Consider the following 26,494-nt stretch of genomic DNA (forward strand, 5'->3'; position numbering starts at 1 on the left):
CATTGTATCTCAGAGGGAATATGCTTCTACAAAATATATAGTTTAGGCTGTTTAATCTGTTTTCCCTAGACAATATTGGCTCAAATGTACAGTATCTGCTTTACATCAGATTTGCAGAATAGAGGGATATGTATTGTGCAAGGCATGGAGTTAGATGGGACATATCAGATGGATTAGACAAGTCACTACGATGGATTAGATTTACACTTCGTACTTTTTGGCACGTTACTTCATACTTGGTACTTGTTGGTGTTTACAGGTGTTGTTACCATTACTGTAAGCACTTTAGATTTATGGACAAAGCTAGATGAGCCATAGCTCCCCCTGCTGGACCAAAGGGATTCAGGGGGAGCAGCTCGATGGCACAGCCTAAAGGCTGAAGGACTAAGGCTGGAGGCTCACAGAATTACTGTGGAATCTCTTACTAACTGTACAGTCATAGGATTGACAGAAATTTAGCAGTTTAATGGTGCACTCTCTCCACCAAGGTTAGCACTATTAATATACAGGTGCATCTCAAACAATTAGAATATCATGGATTTTTTTTTCTGTAGTGTATTTCAAATGTAACACCTGGTTCACATGATCTTCAAAGGTTGAAAAGAGAAAATTACAGTACGATGATGTTTGTTATAATTTAAATGGTCTTGGTGCAAGGAGAACAAGAGCTTTAGAACAATATGGTGTTGTGCATGAAGTGGTTCCATGCCACATCCTCAGTGCCTGCTTCCGAATACTGTGGCAGAACGTATTTGGCATGTTTAATTTTAAGAATTCATCTTGAAGTCTTTAGTAGAAAAGTTATCTTTCTTTCACATTGATGTTGCAATAATAATGCTCTCAGTACATGGCTGCTGTAGAACACAATGACATTGAAATTACATGAATATTTCATGTAAGCTTAACTTAAAGAATTTCATTGGAATTATTTGATTGAGAGAGAAGTGCTGATCTAATTCTAGACATTGCATTCATAGGCAAAATAATCACAATAAAGTCAAGTATAAATCCAGCAGGTATAGTTTTTCATGGGGCTTGTTGGACTATTCCCTGTCAGTTGTTTATTTGTCTAAATAACGTAATATATAGTCATTTATATCACGTTCCTGCCTCTTCTGTCAACAAACCTAATTGGGTATACTTGGTTGTGTTCTAGATATTTCCCAGAGTTGTGCAGTCAGGTATAGCCTCTTCACCGTAAGCTCTACCCCCACTGCCCTGCCACATGTGCTGCATGTGTGCCGGAGGACATGTTCCCATCTGTCAGCGGTGTTTCCATCTGTCATTTCTTCAAAAGTTAGACAAAAATCTGCTCATACTTGAATTGCAGCCTACAGCCTTGAAAGACTATTTGTTCTATCATATATTTATTGTTTCAGGGCTCAGTGGCACAAAGGTGACATTTGCAGTATGTTTAAACAAGAGGTCAAAAGGTCCTTCAACTTCAATGGTCTAACTTAGATGTAGACACCAAACATTGTGATATACAATTATTAGCTTGAATACACATTTACTTCAAAAGATTGGTCATGAAGTGGCTGATACCTATTTGGATCATTTGAATATTGCATTTACACGATTGAATCAGCTCCAACCTTTTAGGTGGTAGAGGTCTCCATAGCCTTTTTTAAAACTGTGAGTGCCTCAAAAATATAGCCTAATGGATGAGATCAAAGGGATAAAGGATGGGGTGGGTGTGTGAGGGGGGCTGGGGCAACTGGCCACAATGCTTATGCCACATACGGGTCTACGTGCCCACAGGGACCTGAGTTCAAGTCAGACCCCGGTAATTTACCCTGGTAAAAGCCCATCTCTCCTACTCGCTTCCTGTCTGCCTCTGCCTCTGCCTCCGAAGCAAGTATTCAAGTGTTTATGACTGAGAATCGAAAATAAAGAAGGGTCCATCAGGGGATTTCAGGTGGCTAGTGCCCAAATTGGTAGTAGTCTTCAACATTTATTATGACCCTACATCTTCTGGTTACATTAATATCATTTTACAATAACAAGCAACCCAGAGTGGCACTGTCTGCATAGAGTATAGACCTAGTCTGTATTGTTGAATGGAAAAAAAGTCTGCACATGTGTGACATTCTGTGACTTTGGCTTTGTTCCAACACCCTAGGCTACTTGGATGTGCGTGTCTTTTGTGAATTTGTGAATTTTGGTGTTAAATTTCATCCATCAGCAACAAGGGCCTCTCTCAAAGCAAGGTGTGAGGGTGAAGGGACGGGCTGGTAGTTCAATGTTTCTCACAGCGTGTTGCTGTACTGGGTAAGAATGTCAATGTGGCTATTGTGACGAGATGATTGTCACTGGTACGCATGAGATGTTGTTCACAGAGATGTGACCTTTCGTTTTTGTCAGGAACAGGTGTCTCTTAAAGTGTGAGTTTGAAAAAAGCCAGTGAAAGCAAAGTTAAAAACCGCACTCTCATGCGTTAACTCTTCAAAGCTCCTCAGGCTAGCGTGTAGTTGATGATAATCACAGAGGGCCAAAATGCGCACGTTTGAAGACATGGTCCAATAAGGACTTGTTTCAAGAGCTTGTTTTCACAACCAAAGCAAAAGGCCAGTCCGTTATGGTTTGAACTACAACATCCACACAGCACACTATAACAACAATGACATACAGTAGAGAACACAAATGTTTCTGGGAATGATAGCAACTTGACAGTCCATGAGAATCAACCCCATTTTAGAGCGATAGGAGATGGGGCAACCTTTTCAGCAATGCTGCCGGGCAACTTCCAAGCACTCTGATAGGATGATTATGATAATTCACTACAACTAGTAATTACAGTTTTTTTTCTTTTTTTAAAAGAAAGAAAGAAAAGGTCTTTGCAGAGAAAGTTTAATTGAAGGGAGGAGCAGATGTTTCAGCCGTTCACGGCTATTCTCAGTGCTTGCACTCTAGATAGATCTAGATAGATAGATGGATACTTTATTGATCCCCAAGGGGAAACTCTAAACTTTCTCAGCAAAGACTTTGTCTTGGAAATTTTCAGTGTGCGACCTGCTCTAGCCTTTTCTTTGAGATCTTTTTGTATAAATTTTGTCATCAAGGGTGCAACAATAACGCTCTACACTCTGTTTTAAAAAAATAAAAAGATAAAAAAGAGTTAACCAATATCAATGGGAACGTGCCAGAACATCAGTGCAAAGGAACATTGCCCAGTAACATTGCACAACAAGTCATCAGCTTTATAAATCACTTTAACGACAGATCTGTCTGTCCTGCATGTTTCTTCATTCCAGCACATCTCACATGTGCTCATGTCTAGAACATGCAGCCTGACAGTCTGAACTGCACGTGTTCTCATTCAAGCACATAGCACATTCTCACCTCCGACAGGCCACAGATTGTGCTTTTTGTTTGCCTCGTCCTCTGAGAAATTAGTTCAGTGGCAGACGTGGACATTCCAGTTCCAGAAAATAAAATCCCTACCATATATAGTCCCCTCCATATGTATCGGAACACATGCTAAAGTTTACTAAAAAAAGAAAAGAGGAAATATCCAACTTTTAAGAACACCAATTTTCTTTGTGAATCAATAATGTAACATAAATAAAGAAATGTTTTCCTTAAAATACAGGGGTCATAAGGAATTGGAGCACCTAAGTTAATTAACCCTATGTGTTAAAATTCCCATAGAGGCTAGCAGATTAGCTATTAGCTGGTTTGAATTACATTGAGCTCAATGAGAATGAAACCAGCTAATAGGCTAACACTGAAATAAAATCATGCCAATCTATTGGTATGGTGAAGGGTAGGCTATGTGTTGATGTAGGGCTATTTTAATTCCAATAGTGTGGATACATTAAATAACTGACATTCAAAAAATAAAACAAATACAAATACACTAGCCTTTATGGGAATGTTACTGTAGGGTTAACATAGGCGTTCCAATACTTATAACCCCTGTATTTTAAGGGAAAACATTTATTTATTGACAATACGTTATTCATCAACAAAGAACATGTATGTCCTTAATTTTTTTCATTATAAGGCATTAAGATCAATTTCCAACAGATGATTTTATATGGTCAACTTTAGCATGTGTTCCAATATTTTTGGAGGGGACTGTATTCTTCCAACATGTGCATTACTGTAAACATAAGTGATATCATTAATTATCTGATCTACCTGGCTGCTAAGGATGAGCTGCATCGTTTACTAAATGTTGGATCAAATACTTGGTAGGACTTTTACTTGCTGAACCCGGGATGTCTGCCTGTTCAGTGGTGCCTCGCAGGCAACAATTAACAGAAGCAGTTACACTAGTAGAGCCTGTTACTTCAAAAAGTGGATGCCAATGCCTTTGCTTTCTTTATGCATATACAGTACATGTATGATTATGGCTCTGATCAGAGTGTTCTGTTTCCAAGCAGCGCACGCAGCTCTATTGTTTATTACGTGTAAATCGGTCTTATAGCCCAGGCATAATTTTTACATTCAGTCTGCCAGGTCAACAAGTGTTGAACTCATTTGTTGGGTAACGAAAAACAGAAAGATGAACATTTCAGCAGAATTATGCAACCACCCCATTGTGCGTCTGTGATGCGGGTAACAATGGTAAAAATAATCTTTTGACACCTGCATTGTCTGGAAGCACTTCTACATGACATGAAAGACTAAAAATGGGTCTAAGTGTTGACGCAATTGTCTTTTTGTCCATCTGGCAAGTGCACACCAGAGACCAAGGGCCAATTTTCAGCTCCACCTAAGTGTTATTCCTTCATTTGTTCGACAATGTCATGGCTTCCACACCTACTGTATCTATGTATATATTTTTTTGAATATATTTAAAGCGACTCTGCATAGCCAGATATAGATATCAAGATATAGTTCAAGAATTGAAGGAGTTCATTGACCATTCACATTCAAAGACATTCCAGGATTATGATTACACCTCTTCTAATTGTGCTTAATGCACTGGGAACAGTCAGCCTGGTAAGAAATATCACAGTTAGCATTTCCTAACATGTACTACTACCATCATGCTATATATCATTGTGTTGTATATCTTACCATGCAAATAGAATATTTTGTCTGTGTGACTGAAATAACATACACCGCTATCTCAATGCTAGGCAGCGCCAGAGCTGATAGGTGAGTGTTTTTGCTTGTTGTTGATATAGCCTAGAAGACAGTACATCCATTAACATGATGTTAATAATAATAATAATAATAATAATAATAATAATGCAATTACATTCACAATTACAAAACTGTTATGGCAATAATGTTAATGTATTGATGTTTCTTTTTTTTTTTTACCTCAAGAACTTGAAGATGATATTCACAGCATAACCAAAATAAACAAGGGTAAGGTCATATGCCAGATTACACAATAATAATAAAAAAAAGTGTAATAAGTGGCATAATGTATGTAGAAGCATCACAAAGGCTGTAATTGAATGTGCAACGTGTTATATCTGGATCTGAGCAGAAAGCTAAAGAAAAATAGAATTGGACCTCATAGCAAGGGGGTAACATTTAAAAGTAAAAGTGCAAATCAAACAACGTTTCATGCAGAATTGTGTTATGTTCTATTGTAGTAGGCTATACAGACTGTTTATGTCCTTGCTATTAGGGCAGTGGTCTGTAATCAGTTTGATTAGATTGGCGGACTGATCAAAGTAAATATGGATTGTGAATAAAACATCTTCATTCTATAAAAACTTGAAAAACAAAGTCAGAAAACTAGCTGTTTTTGGAAATTAATTGGAAAAAAGATGTCAAATTTACTTAAGTCATTAATATCATACTTTATTTTTCATTCTGATTGTCATCCAGGATTGAATCTATTTGATGGAGACATAGTGGAGGTAAGTCATTTAAAAGGGAAAGTTTTCATTGTTTCATTGTTCTGTGCCTGCCACCCAAATGTCAATTATATACGGAAGCTGTTGTGTCAGCACCATACAGACAACAACATTCATTCAAAATGGACAAACAAAAGAAGTCCCGATACAATTTATAATTCTGTATTTAATAATAATGATGACTTTTCTTGAACTAATTTCAAGAGTAACTCGAGAAGCTCTATTTTGAGGAAGGATGCCAGATGGAACACTTCTATCCCCTATCTGCTGGACGATACTCTTGGTGAGTACAAGGCCAACTATTATCTATCAATACACTTTGCATGTTTGTTTTTAACTTCAGTTTTACAGTTTCTCTAATCAATTTGTACAAACTGCACTACACCTGCAAAAGCATGAAACTTGCTGAAAATGCTGATGTCTTGTGCTTTCAAAGATCTGCATTCCAAAGGTATTATTCTGAGGGCCTTTGAGCAGTTTAGGTTGAAATCATGCATCAACTTTACCCCATGGCAAAAGGAGGATTACTTCATCAACATTCAGAAAAAGGAAGGGTAAGGTCTTCTCTGTCAAAGAGATTCCCTGTATGCAATACTCTTCCATTTGCCTTGAGAAAATTAATAGGTCTACAATTGCTGTGTCTTTTAGGTGTTACTCTTATGTCGGTAAAGTTTCTCCAGGTGGACAAACGGTTTCCATTGGCTCTGGGTGTGCATATATTGACACTGTGGAACATGAGCTCCTTCATGCCCTGGGCTTCTATCATGAGCAGTCCAGATATGATAGAGATGACCATGTCACAATAATCTGGGAGAACATTGACAAAGGTTCACAACTTTGCTGCATAATTGCTCTGTCTGTATCTTAGATTTCAAAATCCTAATATAGAGAATTGTCGACTGTACACATGGTCTTAGATATATAACAAGACATCAAGATACGTATACAAAGAAATTACAAAATGTCCTCTTACTTTGTCTTTTTTTGTGTTTACCCAAGGGTTTGAAAACAATTTCAATAAACAGAGTGAGGATTCCTCTAGCCTTCTCAACACTTCATATGACTACACATCTGTCATGCACTATAGTGCAGACGCCTTCACCAATGGAAATGGATCCACCATCATCACAAAGCAGCCAGAGTTTCAAGATGTGATTGGCAAAAGCGTAGAAATGAGCTCAACAGACACTCTGGAACTCAACAGGCTCTATAGCTGCAGTGAGTGTCGCTATTTGACAAGTAAATGAACTGTTTTCTTTGCCTGTTTGTGTATGATCAAGATTCACCTTTTGCAATTGTTCTACATATACTAGACACATCAGTCTCTTTCTTTGATCACTGCGACTTTGAAGACAAAGACATGTGTGAGATGAGAATTTGTTCAAAGATTTCTGCTGCATGGGAGAGAGTGAGCCAAGATGATGGTGGCCCCCACTCTGACCATACCTACCTGGACAATTCCTCTCAGGGTAGAAATATGATTTTCTCGTGGGGGGGGAAACAATAAATAAATAATTGCCACTTCATAAAAGACAATAATTCATACATTTTATTTATTTATTATTATTTGTTTTAATTATGAATGAATTAGGCAGTGGCTTCTTCATGCACTTCAGCACCATGACAGGAGAAGTGGGGGATTCAGCCAGACTGACCACCAGGAGGATGACTCCTGGTAGATCATGCCAGGTCCAGTGCCTTCAGTTCTACTACTACTACAGCGGGACTAAAACGGACCTGCTCAACATCTATATCAGAGAGTTTGACAGCGAGGAGGACGCAGAAGGAACACATAGACTCATGGGTCAGATCACAGGTAATGTCAGCAGTGGAATCTCTTCAGACATGTCATCAAAATAACACTTAATGCTTCCTTTTTTTCCACACCGACTTCTGGAATAATCTGACTGCTGTGACTACTGAGTAGATAAAGGATATAAGGAATTTAAGAAAATGTAGAAATGCTGAAAGATTTCAATAAAAAATGCTAATAATGTTGTGTATTGTAACATGAAGGAACATATAACTTTTAAAATGCTCAGCTTCTCTATCTTCCTTTCTCAGGTTCTCCAGCTGATTACTGGCAGATCCACCATGTTCCTCTGAATGCCTCGAAGACCTTCCGGGTGGAGTTTGAGGGCCGCAAAGGAACAGGGCAGTCCAGCGGTGGCTTCTCTGTGGACGACATCAACCTGTCAGAGACTGAATGCCCCCATCACACATGGCAGATCAGGAACATTGAGAAGGTTTTGAACACCAGTGACTACGGGACCATACTTTATAGCCCAAGGTACTACTCAACAGATGGCTATGGCTTTCAGATCCTGGCACAGCTAAAGACAACAGTCATAGGTCTGTTTGTAAGGCTTGTGTCTGGAAACCATGACGACAAACTGGAGTGGCCACTGGCGTGGAGGCAGATTACGTTTCTGATGCTGGACCAGAATCCTGATATGCAGCTGCGCATGTCCCAGCAGTGGAGCTTAACCACAGACCCAGCAAAGATGAGTGGTGAGTGGAAATGCTAATAGCTAAATGCTAAAAGCAAGCCTGGCTCACGCCATTCACTTTGGACAATAGGTCTAGACCCAGTCACTTCATTGTGGATTTCCAAGGGATGTAACCACCAGTAGCAAAATGTCACTGAAGTTGAAACAGTGAACTCTTGTCAAAAGCAGGTCTTCAAACCAGATTTTTTTTCTTTCTGTTCATTCTGAATAGTGTTCATTTGGTCAGACAAGACAAGACAAAATATGTTAATTTTTGTCCCATTTTGACACGATTTTTGACTCGTGCGACTATTTTGGGGATCGGGACGAGTCTCTCTCGCATTGTGTGTAGTATACATGGGGTAACAAGAAGCGTCACAACCACCTCCCTATCGATCCGATGAAAATCAAGTCTGTTTGAAATCCTGGTCGCCCCTCATGAGGCTATCGCACTGTTGAAGCAGTGTCGCATCCGAGGACTGGATCGTGTAATGTGAGAACAGGGATCATGAGCTGCGTGCTGTTAACCCCTGTGCTTCGCTCATACAGTATGAGCAACAGCTGCGTCTACCCAGCTTGACGAGATGTTGACTTATTTACCTCCGCCAAGGAGGTATATGTTTTCATCGGGGACCGGCGTTTGTCTGTCTGTCTGTCTGTTTGTTTGTCTGTCTGTTAGCAAGATAACTCAAAAAGTGATGGATGGATTTCGATGAGATTTTCAGGGAAGATCAGACATGACCCAAGGAAGAAACTATTACATTTTGGGACTGTGACGGGATTCCAGAGGCATTTATGTATTTAGCTTAGTCGTGTAATGGCATGGTATGGCCATGTGGTGGCGATCTGAATAGTTTCGGTGTAAATATATGACAACCTAGGAAGAACAATGCAGGCGGAGGTAGCTGGGCTCTCGGAGTGCTTTTCTAGTTAAAATATGTGATAACGAAGCTGTGACGAAATATTTGTTTTTCGTAATTAGACAACCCTCATTAAAAAGTCCTATATGATTCCAATCAGATTTTGGAGCCAAAATTGGGATCCTAAATCCTACAGGATTGTTGCTATTGGAATCCTATTTTGGTTGCAAAATCTGATTAGGATCTGATTAGAAACCATTAGGATCCTATAGGACTTTTTGATAAGGGAAGATGGGACTAACATGTTACCTTGTGGACTATGGACATTTGAAATCTAGTTTGCATGCAGGACTTGACCACCGTTTTCCACTGTTCATTTTACTTTTGGTGGCTGTAGACAACTCACGCCTTCTGCCTTCCAACAGCTAAATTCACACCCCTCCTTCTCTGTTGATTTGCTTGCAAAGTACTCATCATACAGATATCATATGATATCACACATAGATATAGGAAGCTAGATCCCACATTCGGCTCCAGAGCTGAGGGCAACGATCTCGAGGCCAATGGAGAAACGGAGCCAGTGTCTCTGATGGGAGATCAGACAGATGTCTGTGATTGCCAGCAAGTGTTGCCCATAGACAGTAAAGGTGTTTCCCCCAGCAATATGGCAGCCCCGTTTATGTATGCCACCTCGCTCGCCACTCTCGGGGACGGAGTCTGAAATGCAGACGTTTTTCTCAACACACTTTTGTCCTCTGCCTTTGGCTCTTGTGATCTTCGGTATGTTTAGACAGCAAACTTAGATTTTTGCTACCCCAGAGCTAACTTGCAATGCAACTTGCCATAGGTACAATATTTAGCTTCAATTAACACCCGGATCTCCTTATATGGGCAAAGATGGCAGTTCCAGCTCTTTTTTGTAGGCAAACTTCAAAGTCTATGTTGGTCATCTGCTGCTCCTCAAATGAGCAAGCAGATTGGACTGGTTAAAAATGTTCAGTCACATTTGTTCAGTAAAATGGTGAGGAAAAGTGAAGACCAGCACCTCCAGTGGTCGCACTGTTATTGAAGAGCAGCTCCAATATTACCAAGTACAGCTCGCTGCGGCCCGCGAGAAGGTGGGGCTTGATGTCAAGCCCCACATCAAGGACAAGTGCATTCTGGGATTGTGATCTGTTCTGCGTATGCACGTAGCAGAAAGAGGGGAGATTTACCTGCCCGATCGCGAGTTTGTGACGATCTGTTGGACTGCTTATAAGCAAATTGTAATTTGTCTTTGTTTCAAAATGTTTGTTTATTCATCTATTGGTTTGAGATAGTTTGTTATTAATCACTGAATTCAGTCAATGTAAGCTATAAATACAAAGTCTTGGTAGGGATTGAACCCGGGTTGTCAGAGTCAAAGGCAAGAGTGTTAGCTCTGCACCACCCAGTACCTTCACCACGCCACTGCAGATGCCACAGTGGAAGTTAATATATATATATATGCCCGATGCCTTAATCCCAAGAACAGCAGACTTTGAAGTAGCCTACTGGCAAGATAGTTGTCTATCCGAACTTAGGTGCAATGGCTTACACATATTTATGTAGGCCAGCAACGAGTAGGCCTAGGAGGAGTTGTTATAAAAATGGCATCTTTTTTATTTTTAAAACAAAACATTGTAGACTATCCTATCTGGGGAATAGAACTCCGGTCGCCCACATTGATGGCATGCACTTACTCCACGATTATTGCCGTGAGCCACGTTACAAGTATCGCTTCCTAATGTAAAATGACGGCTACATCGCTTTCATGTCTGGTCTGAGCAATCCCAAAATGCATTTGATGTCAAGCCCCGCCTTCCCGCAAGCCGCAGCGAGACGCTACTCAATAGGCGCGTTCAAGTTCAACTCCAAATTACCTCTTGCAGCAACGAGAGCTGCCGGTGACAGCAGGGGAGGGGATACAAACGCTGCTATGAAGTTGTACACTCTCTACTTCCCGTAGTCTAGACTTGACCATGTGACGAAACATGAGGCACGGACCCGCATGGACCCTTGTGGATATGAAGAGGCATCTAAACACCTGCACATACATCAGGGATGTAAAAGCCAATTAGGGCAAAGACCTGACGTCATGGTCTAGGCTCCGCAGCGCTCCGCAGTACCTAGAGGGCTGCTGCGCCGCTGCTCAGCAGCCGCCTTGCCACGCCTTGCTCCCGCGATAAGTTGAGGCCATGTGATACCGACTGCCGAGTCGAAAACACACCCATCTAGACCATCGTGGACAGATTTTGTGCTGCGCAGCCATATTGAACTCGCCTAATAGGCGAGTTCATGATGGCTGCGCAGCGCAAGAACTGCGCAGCACAAGATGCACGATGGTCTAGTCCACGATGGTCTAGATGGGTGTGTTCACATGTAGGGGTAGGGATGTACCAATTTCCGTTAAGACAGAGGGGTAGGGGTAAGTGGTAGGGCCATATACCCCTCCAAACGGAGATTTTTCAGAGGCACACTCCAAACGGAGGGGTATGAGAAATTTCCCAGAAAGCCTTGCGAATCACGAAAATATGGCTACTTCCGCGTCCAAAGAAGTCACAAATGTAAGTTTTTTCTCCATTATTGATGATTTAAAAATTTTGATAACCGTTGTATTCTCTTAAGTTTAACGTTCCAATGTGTAATGGTCATTTTCTCCATAAAATGTTCATGAAAAACTCAAGCAGTAGAGTTGAAATTGATGAAATTGCTTTCCCTCCCTGTAGTGTCTCACCATGAGCCCTAAAAAATCCAGCCAATCAGCTCGGTGCTTCATCAGGAGCATAGGAGGGTTGGCTGTAACTTGTAACTTGATTGGCTGTTGAGCTAAACGATCAACAACCTGATTACGGTTGCATCTTTAACCACACTATGTTTCATTTTTGGTTTTGTTCAAAACAGATGGGAAGTTATTTTGGGGGAACCCTCGAGAGGTTGGAAGCCTAACCCAAGTGAGTGACGAGACCTTTTATGCCTCCTCTGGTATTGGACAAGGAACCTTTATGACCTTGGAAGACCTTCAGAAGAGAGACTTCCTGAAAGGTGGCGATGCCATCTTATTTTTCACCATGCAAGGTGAGTGTTCCTGAACCACCTAGTCTATTACCGCGGAATATTCTCCTTGTTTGCCTGCTGGGAAAAAAAATATTACCCTGTAGTATAAAGCAGAGTGACTCACACTCTTGCATGCCTTTAGTAAATGCTTAATGCTAAATGCTAAACTTCTGCCTTGTGCTCAATATTCCGGTCGGCTAGTTTCAGTTAATTAGCTTCATTGGGATAACATGGCAGAAGAGGATGGAGAGGCTAACTGGGGAGGAAATGAAAAATGCCATCAGGAGGTCAGATCGCAATATTGCACTTCGCCACCCAAGGCTATTCACCTCTACAGAGTGGGTAGATGATATGCGGCGGTGGCCTCGTATTGTATGGAGATATAGTTTAGAGACAGACTGGCCATTCTCAGTACAGTACATCAATAAATAATTGTCATAATATATTCTTATAAAGTGCTTTCTTTAAAGTGCATTATTTGATTATTTACTTTCTAAAATGCCAAAACCAAAACACTTACAGCACAACCCTATTAGGAAACGTGTATTACAGAAATGTCCAAAATCTGAAATAATGTTCCTAATTTTAGGATGACCCTTAACATATGATGTCAGCCATCTCGACAGAACTCTGCTATCTCAGTGTATCGGAATGGATGTAATGCTCAACAAGAAGTTTGGGCACAAAACAGGCAAAGATCGCAGATATTTGGTGGTATATTACCCCCTTCTCTTTCTCTCTCTATTTCAGATCTAAGACCTCTGTTGAACAGCAACTCTCTGCCCTGTGGCAGAACTTCTACAAGCAACATAATTACCATAACCACAAGCCACACCACCACCATCCCTTCCTCCACCACCACCATCACTCCAACCACCACCTCTAATCCAACTTCCACCTCCACTCCAGACACTACCATGCCTATTACCACTTTCACTTCTACCACCACCCCCACCACCACCACTTCCACTCCAACCACCACCACCTCCATTCCTACCACCACCTCAAACCCTACCACCACTTCCACTCCAACCACCACCACCTCCATCCCTACCACCACCTCAAACCCTACCACCACTTCCAATCCAACCACCACCACCAACAACCCTACCACCACCTCAATCCCAACCACCACTTCCAGTTCTACCACCTCTTCCATTACTACCACCACCTCAATCCCAACCACCACCACCACCACCAACCCTACCACCACCTCCACTCCTACCACCTCTTCCATTACTACCACCACCACCCCTACCACCTCTTCCATCACTACCACCACCACCCTTACCACCTCTTCCATTACTACCACCACCACCATTCCTACCACCACCACCATCCATACTACCACCTCCACTCCTACCACCACCAACAACCCTACCACCAACTCCACTCCTACCACCACCACCACCACCACCAACCCTACCGCCACCTCAATCCCAACCACCACCTCCATTCCTACCACCACCATCCCTACCACCACCTCCACTCCTACCACCACCACCGTCCCTACCACCACCTCCACACCTATCACCACCTCAACCTCTTCCACCACCATCATCCCTACCACCACTTCAACCCCTACCACCTCCACTACTTCCATTTCTACTACCACCATCCATACCACCATCTCCCCTCCAACCACAACCACCCCCTATACCACTACCTCAACCCCTACCCCCACCACCACACATACCACCATTACCACTCCTACCACCACCTCCACCCATACCACCACCTCTGCAAGCACCATTCCTACTACAGCCACATCTAGCACTCCCACTATCTCTACCACCATCACTACAACAGCCATGAATACCACCACTGCAGATGCCAAATGGCCAGATGTGGAGGATAGCAGGTAAATTACACCTCTAATACAGGACATCTTTATTTACGAAAAGAACAAATCCTTTTGCCATTAAATACACCCATTGTATTCTAAGAAACACTAGTTTGATTTTGGCAGTAAATTTGATGATCAGATTATTTGTTTTGGAATATTTTCAGCCAAGTTTTTTCATAATCACTTCTTCCATCAGCAGCATCCAAACCAGCATTTCCCAAACCACCAGCATTCCCACCAACACTCCTACCACCACCAGTATTCCCACCAGCATTCCCACTACCTCCAACATTTCCACCACTGGCAGTGTTCCTACAACCACCAGTGTTTCCACCACCAATCCCACTGCCACCTCTACCATCACCAGCATTCACACCACTACTCCCACAACTACCAGTATTCATACCACAACCAGCAGTCCTACTACCTCCAACATTCCAACCACCGGCATTATTCCTACCACCACTAATGTTTTTACCACCATTCCCACCACTCTTACCATCAGCACCATTTCCATCACTACTCTCACAAGCAGCCCCACCTCAGACACCAAGGAGCCTACTATGGATGCCAAGTATAATATTTCATAATATTTATGAAGCTTGTTGTGATTTGTGAAAACCAGAAAACATGACACATAATTCTGCCCTGAGATACACCCACCTTGTGTGCTAAAATACACTAATTATCATGGCGTTTTAAAGGTATACTATGCAACGTTTTTCAGTTAATCAATTCGTTCCATACTGTTATATATGATTAAATGAGTCATTACCGGTCGAACGGTGTTTTTTTTGGCCGCTCTAGTGGTCTGTAGCGGTAAAACCACACTTGCAACTTCAGGAGACACCGGGCACGCACCCATGCTCTACTCCAGGAAGTGTCATGTAAAGTCTCATAAAAAGGCACGGCAGACTGACCGATTGAGGAGTTTTGTCAAATATACACGCTAAAGCTGTAGGGGAAGCTCGGAAGAGAAATATGCAAGCATAAAACGAGCGAAAATGAAAAGTGAAAGCGAAACCGGCGATGAAATCGCCAATCCTGCATAGTATACCCTTAATGTTATAATAATGATAATGATAATTATAATAGCAATCATGGAACAATTATTCTGTCGCTAGTTTGGAGTTTAACATGGTTTTAAACTCCAACTCCCAACTCAAACTCTAGTTTAAAACCGTGTTAAACCCCAAACTAGCGACAGAGCAATTGTCCGCACAATAATAATAATAATGATAATAATAAATAAACCATTATCAGCAAGCTTTTAAAACATATTATCAACTATGGCCACAGCACAGTAGCATCATATCAATCTTTGGCAATGAACAGCCGTTTGATCAAGCACTGACACAGTTAACTACTTCAATTGCTTAGTAGGTTCTCAAATCAATTGATGCTCTTGTAAGAATACAAACACCATTTGTCTATCATTAAAAAAAGAGAGAAACTGGCTGGGGAAGGGAGTTTCTGCAGGACTGAATTAGATTTAGAGCTCATGTCATGTTGATATGTTTTGTTTGTGCCAGTAAAACTGACTTGTAATTGTTCATTTGGAATATTACCTTTTTTTATGTCAAGTGTTGCCACAACAATGACCACTCCTACCACAACGTATACACCTACCACATCTACAACTACTACAACCACAACCACCACTACTTCAAGCGTCGCCACCACAGAGACGGAGGGGCCTGACGTGGATGGCAGGTAAACTTCACCTAGCACAGCTCATCTTAACTTGTGAACGCCAGAGAAGATGACAGATACAGCTTTCCATTACATCCCCCCCCCCCCCCCCCCCCACACACACACACACACACTCACACACAATGAGCAATATAATCGATAAAGAGGCCAATTGAGCTGTGACAGTCATTGAGTGCTTAACTGATTGTGGTTTGTTCCAGCTCTTGTGACAGCATCTTGTGCAGCTTCTCCCCAAAGATGTCATTTTCCCCGCTGATCCTGCTCATCACTGCTGTGGTAGTTGAATCACTCAATACCGGGACGGGCTGAATTTCTGCTTCCATCATTTCTGCTTTACTGTCCCTCAAGACAAATAGAATATTTTCTGAAGTCATTAATTGATATTTATGCTAGGGTTTATGCTAAGGGTTGGCAAACACTTTCCACGCATGGTGAACTTGTTCTGGGAAGACACCTGAAAAGGTGTTCAGGCTTTGAATGTTTTAGTAAGACCTGAATAGCTGGGAACCTATTATGTGCCATGTTTAACAGTTAACATATCTTAAAAAGATATAGATTAACAGCTTTTTTTTTTTTTTTTAAGTAGCCTACCTGTTTTGATGATTGTGTCAGTGTGAATTGTTTATCCTATTACACGGTTCAACTCATGTTTTTTTTCTGAATTTGTATGATATACAGTATGAATAAAACAGTTCTGGCATTAATTTGTGCTGGCCAATACATTTGCCATTAATCATAAATTGACATAGTGCAACATAAGTTATGCAGATTCTCATTAAGCTGTAGCAAACGTGCACTGTAAAAATTTTCTAGGCAACGTGATGCATTCGTTTTTTTTAGTTCTCTTTACTTAAATTAGGCCGAGGTTGACTTAACACAGATTTTTAAGTTCAGGCAAATTGTTGTTTTGAGTTATACAAACTCAGGCTTTTGAGTTTTGCATGCTTATATTAAATATGCTGAGGTTGACTTAACACAGATTTTTAAGTTCTGGCAATTTTTTGTTTTGAGTAATGCTAACTCAGGCTTTTGAGTTTTGCATGTTTATATTAAGTTCTAACAACACAGATTTTCAGTTTCACCAACTTTGTTTTACGAGTTCTACCAATCATTTTACACCACATCCCATCATTCAACAAATCACATCACACAACAAATGGAAGTGTAGTGAAAAAAACTTTTATTCACCATTTGGGAAATTACACAGACTTGCACCCTATGAACTTGGCTTCTTGAGAACCAGTCTTGTGTGTGTGTGTGGTCAGAAAATGACTGTTAAATCTCTGGGATTGTGTGAAACAGACATTACACTTGAAATTACACATTAGACTTGCGTCCTACGAACTGAGCTTGAGAACTGGTCTTTTCTGTGTCTTTGTGTGAGAGTTAGGTCTGAGAATTAATGCTACTGAAGATGTGTGTGACTGTGCATGTTTATTTGTGTGCGTGTGTGTGGGAATTTACATATTACACGCCCTATGAACTGAGCTTTTTGAGAGCTGGTCTTTCGTGTGTGTGTGCGCGTGTGTGTGTGTGTGTGTGTGTAGTAAATGTGGCGATTGTATTAATAGTATACATACAAAATAGAATACCAGAGTTAACCTCATAGGCAACAATTTACAACAATAAAACCACAATTTTAATTTTCCCTGCTTGGAGAGAACTTCACGCTCTCAACTGAGTGAGTGTGTGTGTGTGTGTGTCTGTGTCTGTGTCTGTGTCTGTGTCTGTGTCTGTGTGTAGAGTGAATGTGTAAATGTGGCTATTGTATTAATACATACAAAATAGAATACCACAGAGTTAACCTCAATCATTATAACAATAAAACCACAATCTTAACTTTCCCTGCTTGGGGAGAAATTCACGCTTTGAACTGAGCTTCTTGAGAACTGCTCTTTGCTCTCAATGTGTGTGTGCCTGTGTGCACACTAGTTCTTAGAGTAGTGATGGTGGAAAAACAATGTATATGTGCAGGCCTGTTCCATGTAGCAGCTGGCAGAGAAGAGCAGTGTGTCCATTTATGTGTGTGTCCATCATCAGACTTCACAGCAAAAGCTTGTCTTTCAAGGAACGTGTGCGCTGTGAACATTTTGAACCAAGCTCGAAAAAGATGGTCTGGATGGCCTCAAAAGTGTACCTCATCTTTTCTGGATAGCTTATGTCCATTGCATACATTAGGCCAAACAGGTAGCCGAAGGCAGCAGCGAGGTGAGGTAGGTCGTGTTTTATTACCGCCCCTTCCAAGACGACAGCGATTTCGATCACTATTGGTGGTGCTGTGGCGCTATCATCATCTTCATAGACGGTAAGTATTCCAACTGGCACTCCTTCAACCACCGCTTCCTCAGGGTCTGTGTTCTGAGGAAAAAACAGACACAGCAACACTTTTAGTGATACCTACACCCCACAATAAGTTACATTAAGGCTAAAGATATCAACCAATAAGTATCCAGCTTCTTGTAAGATATGAAAGAAGCACTGCAAATCTAATACTCACAAATTGGTCTGGACTGACTTACCAAGCACTTCAGAAAGAAGTCTGATGCATCATCTCGAAGAAAAACGGGAAGGCCTCTCAGTGCTGCGGTCCTTCGATGACGCACAACGTCCGTTACCTGTGAATGTGCTCACAACCATGGACAGACACACACAGACAGACAACAATTCAGCAAGATAACTCAGATCAAGAATCTCTGTTTATTTATGCACATCAACTGTACATGTTTGATTGATTTTCATAATTTAAAGTATTTTTTATTTGTTTCGGTTTGAAAACATTACCCACCTCATCAAGTCTGTTCAGCAACTCCTCCAAATCTGGACCAAAAGCTGACTTCCTGGCTCGATACAGTTTTATCAGGCGAGAAGCATACTTGTCCAGAGATGCATTCCAAGTTGCCTGGAGGTTTCTGTTGGTGATCCGGTAAAATTCTTCGTATATCTGGACAAAATAACAAAACAAAACAATTATAATTATAATACCCCTACCAGTGCCCAAAGCTGCCAATAAATTACGAGATTTTCATGCCATAATTTAAATGAAAAGACTACATTTTTAAATGACAGTGAATCAGAAGCTAAAGCAACACGGGACAGCATATCCACAAATACACCAGGAAAACCTTACACATAAATACACAGGAAAACATTACCTCCTCATGGCTTAACAGTGCAGGCCATCGTTCTTGGACTTTTGACACCATAGGCTGCTCTTCTATGATTTCTCTCCGTCGATGGGAAAAGGTCAGCTCCATCTTTTGCCTAATCAGACCCATGTTTCTTTTCCTTTTCTTCATTTCTTCAATCAGCGCAAGCCTTTCCTCCTCAAGGGTGGTACCATCATGGTTTTCTGGATATTCTGGAACATGGTTGACCTCTCCACGTTTTGCCCTTTTCAGGGTGAACGGAGCTTCCTCTCCATCCTGTCCCTTCCTTTTTGTATTCACCATCACCTCATTACAGCCTGCACGACGCAACTTTGCCCTAAAATTGCCCATCTTATAATGAAGACTCTTCAGCCATCCATCATAGCCAGTAACACTATCTGTCTCTTTAAGACAAGGATACTTGAGAATAAGGCCAGATACAACAGACACCAACTCCTCCTTATTGGGATATGCACCTCTGAGATCAAAAATACTCTCCCAAAGTTTTTTCACGATGTCTGATCTAACATCTCCTGTTAAAATAAGGCGCTTCTGTGTTTTTTCATAGATCTCATTGCCCTTGCGCAATCTCAGCTCAACATCATAAGAAAATTTAGGGATTGGAAATGGATCGGGCCACTGAGTTGTACGCCTTAAAGTGACCTGGGGCGAATCTTCACTGCTCTGGACCGAACTTGAGGAGGGAGAAGGGAGGGACTCGGATGAGCTCCTCCGAATGGAGCCTGGAGTAGGGCTGTCCTGCACTTCATTACGTTCCTCAGAGTGAAAGCTACATGTGTCAAGGGAGGACACTGAGCCAACTGAATGGCCATCAGATACATTGGTGGGAGATGCATCAGTGTTCCATACAATGTGCAAGATAGCGCGCCCTTTTGGCAACTCTGACATTTCAGTCAACAGACATAACGCATTCGCAAAATCAGGGTCCTCGTACTGGAGTTTAAAATCACCTTCAAGCTGGAGTCTGTCTTTAAGGTCATTGATGAGCTGGTCCACAGATTCTGGTGCTTCTGTGAGCTGGATTCGACGGGCTTCTTTTGGAGAGATTACTACACGAAGTAACAAAGTCTGTAAAGAAAAGGGGATAAATGTGTAAATTATCACCACAAATGCAATGGTAATGCTAAACTGAAATAACTGTGAAACACATTTACACTGATATGACAATGACTCATCAACATACCATTTTGATGGTTTAGTTGCAAAGGAATGTCCTTGCAGTCACCATCAGTTTCCTACCAACCATGTATGCTTCTAGAGGGTGATAGTCTGTCAACAGATTTGGATCCAAGGCAACAGTTTCAGAGAGGTGGCCTTCAACAAGTTCGTAAGATCGTAAATGTTCAATGTAGCTTGAAACAAGTGTTCTGCAAATAAAAGTCACTTCCTGTGCATTTATCTGAATGATTACAATCTTGTGAAATTTTGGAAGATCATTGCACTGTCCACAAGACAAAATCATGCCTTCAGCATACCGTGTGCCATGTAGCTGAACTGATTTAGAAAGACTGACTCTTTCAAGATGTGGACACTCCCTTTCAATTACACTCCTCAGTGTGGTATCCAATTCTGAGACTGCGACTACCTTCACTTTTTCAACAATGAGCTTTGCCTTGAAAAGGTTAGGGCTATCCAGGTGGTAGGCTAACAACTGCTGGTGTTTTATGGAAAGAGTAAGCAGCACATTTTTCCAGTTGTTAGTGTCATGAACCACTTTCTTAAAGAAACTGTGCTTAGCCTCATATCGCATCGTCCACAATTCCACCAAAGGGCCATAGCAGCGAATCAGATGTGGGTAATGATCAATAAAGTGGTTCTTTGGTTTCAGATGGTACTCTGGAAATGTATCAGTAAGTAATTGGCGGTGGTTCTGCAGTTTGGAAGACAGATGGCACAGAGCTGCCTCTGAGAGCTTGTGAGAAACAACTATGTCAACAATGTCCTTGAGGTCCATTAAAATCATCCAAGCAGGTTCATGTTCAGGTATCTTGCATCCAATGAAAAATGGAAGCAAGCGCAACAAAGTCCAATTTTCATGTCCATTGCCTGGGCTGCAATGGTACCATTCTTAAAGCTTCTTTTCGAAATTTGTTTTGGTTTGTTTACTTTGTCTGTATTCTTGTATGGGAATGACTTAATGCTGGTGTTAAGCGTGTCCAATGTGAAAAATCCTTTAGCAATCAGACTTTTCAAACACAAGCACAATTCATAAGGAATGACCCCTTCAAAGAAATCATGCAATATGTCTGGAGGAAATCCAGTGACTGTATGAAAGAATTGTAGATGCTTCTCAAGAACACACTCATTTTTTACACCATCAATGCTTTTGAGTGTTTCATTTTGCCTGAGCTGTTCCAAAACTGCATTATGTCCATCAACAGTCCTTAACTGGAAATCCACAACATCAGTCGTAGCAATTTGGTTCTTGCTTATCAGACAAAAACGGCAGAACTTATCAACATTAAAACTTTCAGAAAAGCCTGCAAGACTATGTGCGGCAAGGTTATCTGCACACACACAAAACACAGCACCCTTGACAAATTGATCCAGTCCCAGATAGCAAAACTGCACTGGGACGGAACTGGGCCACATGTACCACAACATTCGGCACGGATCTTTATAATGGACCTGATCTGGCGTCCAAACGCACATCGGTCCAAAATTGTTTTGGATCTGTTTGACGGATTTGCGGCAGATATGAACTTGCACTCGTCCAGGTCCGTCCCAGATAGCAAAACACACCTACCACGACATCCGACACGGATCTGAATAGTGGACCTGATCCGCCGTCCAAACGCACATCGGTCCAAAATTGTTTTGGATCCGTTTAACTGATCTGGTGGCAATAAGGGCTGAGACTGCTCCCAACAAACAAGATAACGTCCCGGCGATGATTCAGAGCTTTTTAAAAAACGTATTTTGTCACTGCGACGTAAAAAGAGGAAAAATCGAATTTCACCCAACTACCTGTTCACCGTTTTGCATTTGCGCCATGGAGATTACCCAAGTCAATCTGTCACGAGCGTGTGGCGCTAGGATACTTTTTATGTGAGTGAAACAGCTGTCAACATTGGTAAGCAGTAATTGACATGTAGTAACGATTTGCAATTAAGCCTACGTCTAGTATTTCATTTCACACATTTATTTAGCTTACCTGTGGGTGCGGCTTGGTGATCGATGATCACGTCCAGATGTACAAACATTTGAGCAGTTAGCTGGGTATTTATACCCGGTTAGGTCTAATACTTTCACGACTACGGTGTATTTCCCCCCTAATAAATTACTAAGTCAATGGTCATATCTGGTAATGTTATTGTTCAAAACATCAGTGGAGTAGGTTAGTATAAGCTAAAATATCCCAACCACATTGTTTCAAAATTCAAAACGAATATTTGCAATGCATGCTGGGAAGCAAACAAAGCAAACAAACAAGCAAACAAAGTAGGCCTACACAAAATATAATTAAAGTTATCAGAGAATGTCTAGGTTATATTTTATATCTAAACCATGAGGTTTATAAAGTCATAAAATTGTGATAAGCATCCTTAATTCTTCTGCAAAGTTTTTTATAGTGGTGACCAGTTGGGGATGTGAATGTCTGCTTAAAGTCATATGTGATATGGGACCTGCATTGCAGATCCGTACCACACACAAGAAGCGGACCCGTACCACACATAAGAGGCGGAACCGCATTGCAGATCCGTACTACACAGAATAGGGCTCGGGCACACGACTTGCATTCTAGGAATATTGCCGCCATGTTGGTAGCGCACTGAACGTGATGTCCATTCATTCAGATGCAGAAGACAAGAAGCAGAAATATAGTATTAGCTGTGCTGTGCCCGCAAAGTTTTCACGTCATGATCCCGAGCCCTATAAGCGGACCCGTACCACACATAAGAGGTGGAACTGTATTGCAGATCCGTACCACACACAGTAAGCGAACCCGTACAGGTCCGCTTCTTGTGTGTCGTACGGATCTGCAATACGGGTCCGCTTATTGTGTGTGGTACGGGTCTGCTTCTTGTGTGTGGCAGAGCAATAGAGAGAGCAGAGAGAGTTGCGACACGCTTTGATGTCGCCGCCACGCGATCAAAAGTTCCAAAAAACCTGCGCTGAATGGCTGAATTCCAGGAGGGTGGGATGTAGCTACTTCTAGATGCTGGAAGGTGTAATAATTTAACTCATTAACTACTGACCAAGAGATTGGCTGTAAATAGTTCCAAAAGTCCCATAACGAGGAAATAGCCTGGAAAAAGCACTGCCATTTTTTCCTACGGAGGTCTATGGGAGTGTCGCCACTCTGTTTTATCTACCGCTCTGGTGTGTGGTATACGGATCTGCAATTCATGGGTTTCATCAGGTCCCTTTCCACAGGTGTATAAAATGAAGCACCTTGATTATCAATGCAGACTGCATGGTGATTGATACACCTGTGCTAAGGGACCTGATGAAACCCATGAATACGGGTCTGCCTCTTGTGTGTGGTACGGGTCTGCTTCTTGTGTGTGGTACGGATCTGCAATATGGTTCCGTTTATTGTGTGTGACACGGGTTCGCTTATTCTGTGTTGTACGGATCTGCAATACGGGTCCGCTTATTGTGTGTGGGCCACATCTGGCCCACAGTCAGATACCGTAGGTCCGCTACATACGGATCTAAAGGCTTTCATGCAGATCCGGCCCAAAGGAAATTGCTATCTGGGGTACTTCAACAAACAGTCCCTCTTCCTCTATACGTTGTATGTCCTTAATCAAGGGATCAAGAAACCTTTCATAACCATATTCCTTGACATCTTCACTTCTACCAAGAAGAGCAAGCTGAATTGATGTAAGGCTAGCTCGGAACTCGGCAGGTAAATTTAGAACCACCCAATATACTGCAGTTATCTTGTAAATCCTTTTAGAGGTACCCAAAGGATTACAGATTTCAAAATCATCTGTCTATAATGCCAGACTAATGCATTTGTTCTGTTGTCCCAAAAGTGTATTGTCCTTAAAGTGCTTTCCGTCTTGGGAAGACTTGTAGACACCAGGTAAAGAATCTTGTACACAAATACAACCTGCTCTGAAAAATCTTCTCTCTCAAGTAAACTGCTTAGCACCTTTGGGATTGATATATAAACAAAGGAATTATTGTGAGCTGAGTTAAAAAGATACTCTGTGGGCTCTATTACAGAACATTTCTTCTGAAAATATAAATTCCTGCGGTAATCTGTAGACAGGCAGCCTTTTTCAGATGTTGTTACCAAGAGTGGATTAGTCTCGACAATGGCATCAGATATTTCAAGCAGAACTGAATTATCTACTTCAATTCCATGCCTCAGAAGTATATCTTTCACAGTTCGCAAAGTCTGATTGCTAGAAAAAGACAGAATGCTATGCAATTCCTCCACAACTTTTTGTGTAGCCTGCCTACTAATATGCAGCTCTGTTATCATACACAAAAAAAGAGAAGCCAATTTGTGCTTCAGTGTTTCACTATCCACATTTTCCACAGACTCATGAACATAGTCTTCATCCCTATCCAATGACACTCCGGCTTCACAATCATCCAGCTCACTATCACTTCCTAGAACTTCAGTATTTCCTCTCCCTACAGTTCGAAAATCCTTCAGAGTGCAATGCCTGTGATGGCGGCTTCTATGAGAAGTAAAGGTTGGGCGAATGTTGGTTTTAAAATTGCATCTTAGAATAGGGCATTGCACAGTCTCTCGGTTCCTTAAATGGTTTGCTAGATGGTTCCAAAAGGTCTTTTCGCTGCAAATCTCTTCAAACTCACACAATTCACATTGGAATGTTGAATTAGATGAATTTACTGTGGGTTTGTGTGATCTTGAGAGGTGTGAGCGTAATGCACCAGATGTTTTGAATGTACACACACAATCTAAGTGAATGCAAGGCCAATGTGCACCTTTTCCGTGACGAAGGCGACAATAGAGCTCCCCAGTCCCGCCCCTCCTCCGAGAGAGGTGCTTGTCCGGAAGTAAAATTCTCATTCATTTCTCCCATTGACTTCTGGAAAAATTCGGATATAAAGAGTTTTAGACCATGCCTTAGGCTAACCAGCTACGATGTGACTCATAAGCATATAACTTATAATTTCGAGTGAAAAAATGAACAGAAAATGTAAAAAAAGCGAAAGGTACAAGACTGTGTACATATCTTAAATTCCGAGATAGAGAACTCAAATCCCAGGATGCTTTGCAAACGTACACACATTTCCAACATTTGCAGCCTAAAGATAGTTTAACATGGTTCCATATTAATCTGAGAAAAGAAGATGATTGCTTCCTACCGTTTCCATTGAGTAAATTCAACCTTCAAGATGAGAAAACCGTTATTTTTCGGAAGACCACACATCGGTCCTGATCAGCCCTGCAGCCATTTTAAGTTTTGAAGTTCCCGCGAGACGAAGCTGGACGATAGGCGCGGGAAAAGCTGAGTACAGTTTGTTTGGCATTGCCATGGCAACGGCGATCTCTACCAATCAAAGGCTCTGCTTTCACCAGTTTTACACGTTAGGGTGTCGGGTAGTGTAGTACTCTCTCGTTAAATCGTGAATAAAGCATTGTTTTCTCAAAACAAGGTTGATGCCCCCATTAACTTTTGACATCTATATGAGCAGGTATAATCGCTTAGTCACATCGTAGCTGGTTTTAAGTCTACCATGGACGGTTACGATGTTATGGCTTATTCTCCAATTGTCAATGGAGAAATTGTATTGGATTTTTACTTCCGGACAAGGCTGTGGGCGGGACTGGGGAGCTCTATGCTTCAATAGGACGTCCTGGGAAGAGCTTGAAAATTTGCACTGCTTGCACTGCATGAGCTGCCTGAAACAGAATCATACGCAAATAATTACAATATATCTCCCTTGAAGCATAGGCATTGTTTCAAATGTGTAACTCATTTTGATTATGAAATGAATAATCCTTTACTTAGGTTAGTTTCAAGCATTTACTTTTTTTTTTTTTTTAAGTAAACACATTAATCCAGCCAGAAATGAGAAACAGGCCATCCAACTAAATCAATGAATCAATCATCTATCTATATTTGATATGCATCACTCTTATTATCTTAATTATGAAGGACTTCATACAGTTGCAGCAATTACTCAACAGTCTAATCAAGAGTAAACCTGTAAATGCAAAATCAAGGCAGCATAATATGCCAGTCAATGTCTGCTACCCCAAAATCTTGCCCTGGCATAGCCCAGTCTAATGCTACTTCTCCCTCCACTTCAGTAATATTAAGACACGCAGGCAAAAACTCTCCCTCCACCATTTAGCACTTCAGCTAACTGTCACTAACTAGCTAGCGGTTCACTTTAGTACTGTTTGATTAAACGAACTTCCCGCTCACTCAAAAACGCTCCATAACCACACTAGAACACATTTTGCAACTCTTGCGGTCCTTTCACAACATCTATGTCCAATCAAGTTAAACATTTTAGCGATTCTACCCTGACAGTGCATGGAACATCTTGTCAGAACAGTTCAGAAATTAGCAAGAAGTTA

General features: G+C 41.5%; 1 protein-coding gene across 1 annotated transcript; it reads left to right on the forward strand.

The window, feature by feature from the left end:
- Nucleotides 1-2,302: 2,302 nt before the first annotated feature.
- Nucleotides 2,303-12,843, forward strand: LOC134083391 (meprin A subunit beta-like). Its single transcript, XM_062539720.1, has 11 exons — nt 2,303-2,315; nt 5,797-5,828; nt 6,030-6,108; nt 6,262-6,379; nt 6,474-6,652; nt 6,825-7,043; nt 7,139-7,294; nt 7,417-7,641; nt 7,890-8,333; nt 12,097-12,270; nt 12,839-12,843. Exons 1-11 carry the CDS (start codon nt 2,303-2,305, stop codon nt 12,841-12,843), a joined length of 1,644 nt encoding a protein of 547 aa, XP_062395704.1.
- Nucleotides 12,844-26,494: the final 13,651 nt, after the last annotated feature.

The sequence above is a fragment of the Sardina pilchardus genome, chromosome 6, assembly GCF_963854185.1.
Source record: "Sardina pilchardus chromosome 6, fSarPil1.1, whole genome shotgun sequence".
In the NCBI taxonomy this organism is placed as follows: Eukaryota; Metazoa; Chordata; class Actinopteri; order Clupeiformes; family Clupeidae; genus Sardina; species Sardina pilchardus.

Coding starts and splice junctions, on each gene's coding strand:
- LOC134083391 (XM_062539720.1), top strand. Junction 7,295..7,416: donor CCTGGACAATTCCTCTCAGG/GTAGAAATATGA, acceptor TGAATGAATTAG/GCAGTGGCTTCTTCATGCAC. Junction 8,334..12,096: donor CACAGACCCAGCAAAGATGA/GTGGTGAGTGGA, acceptor TGTTCAAAACAG/ATGGGAAGTTATTTTGGGGG.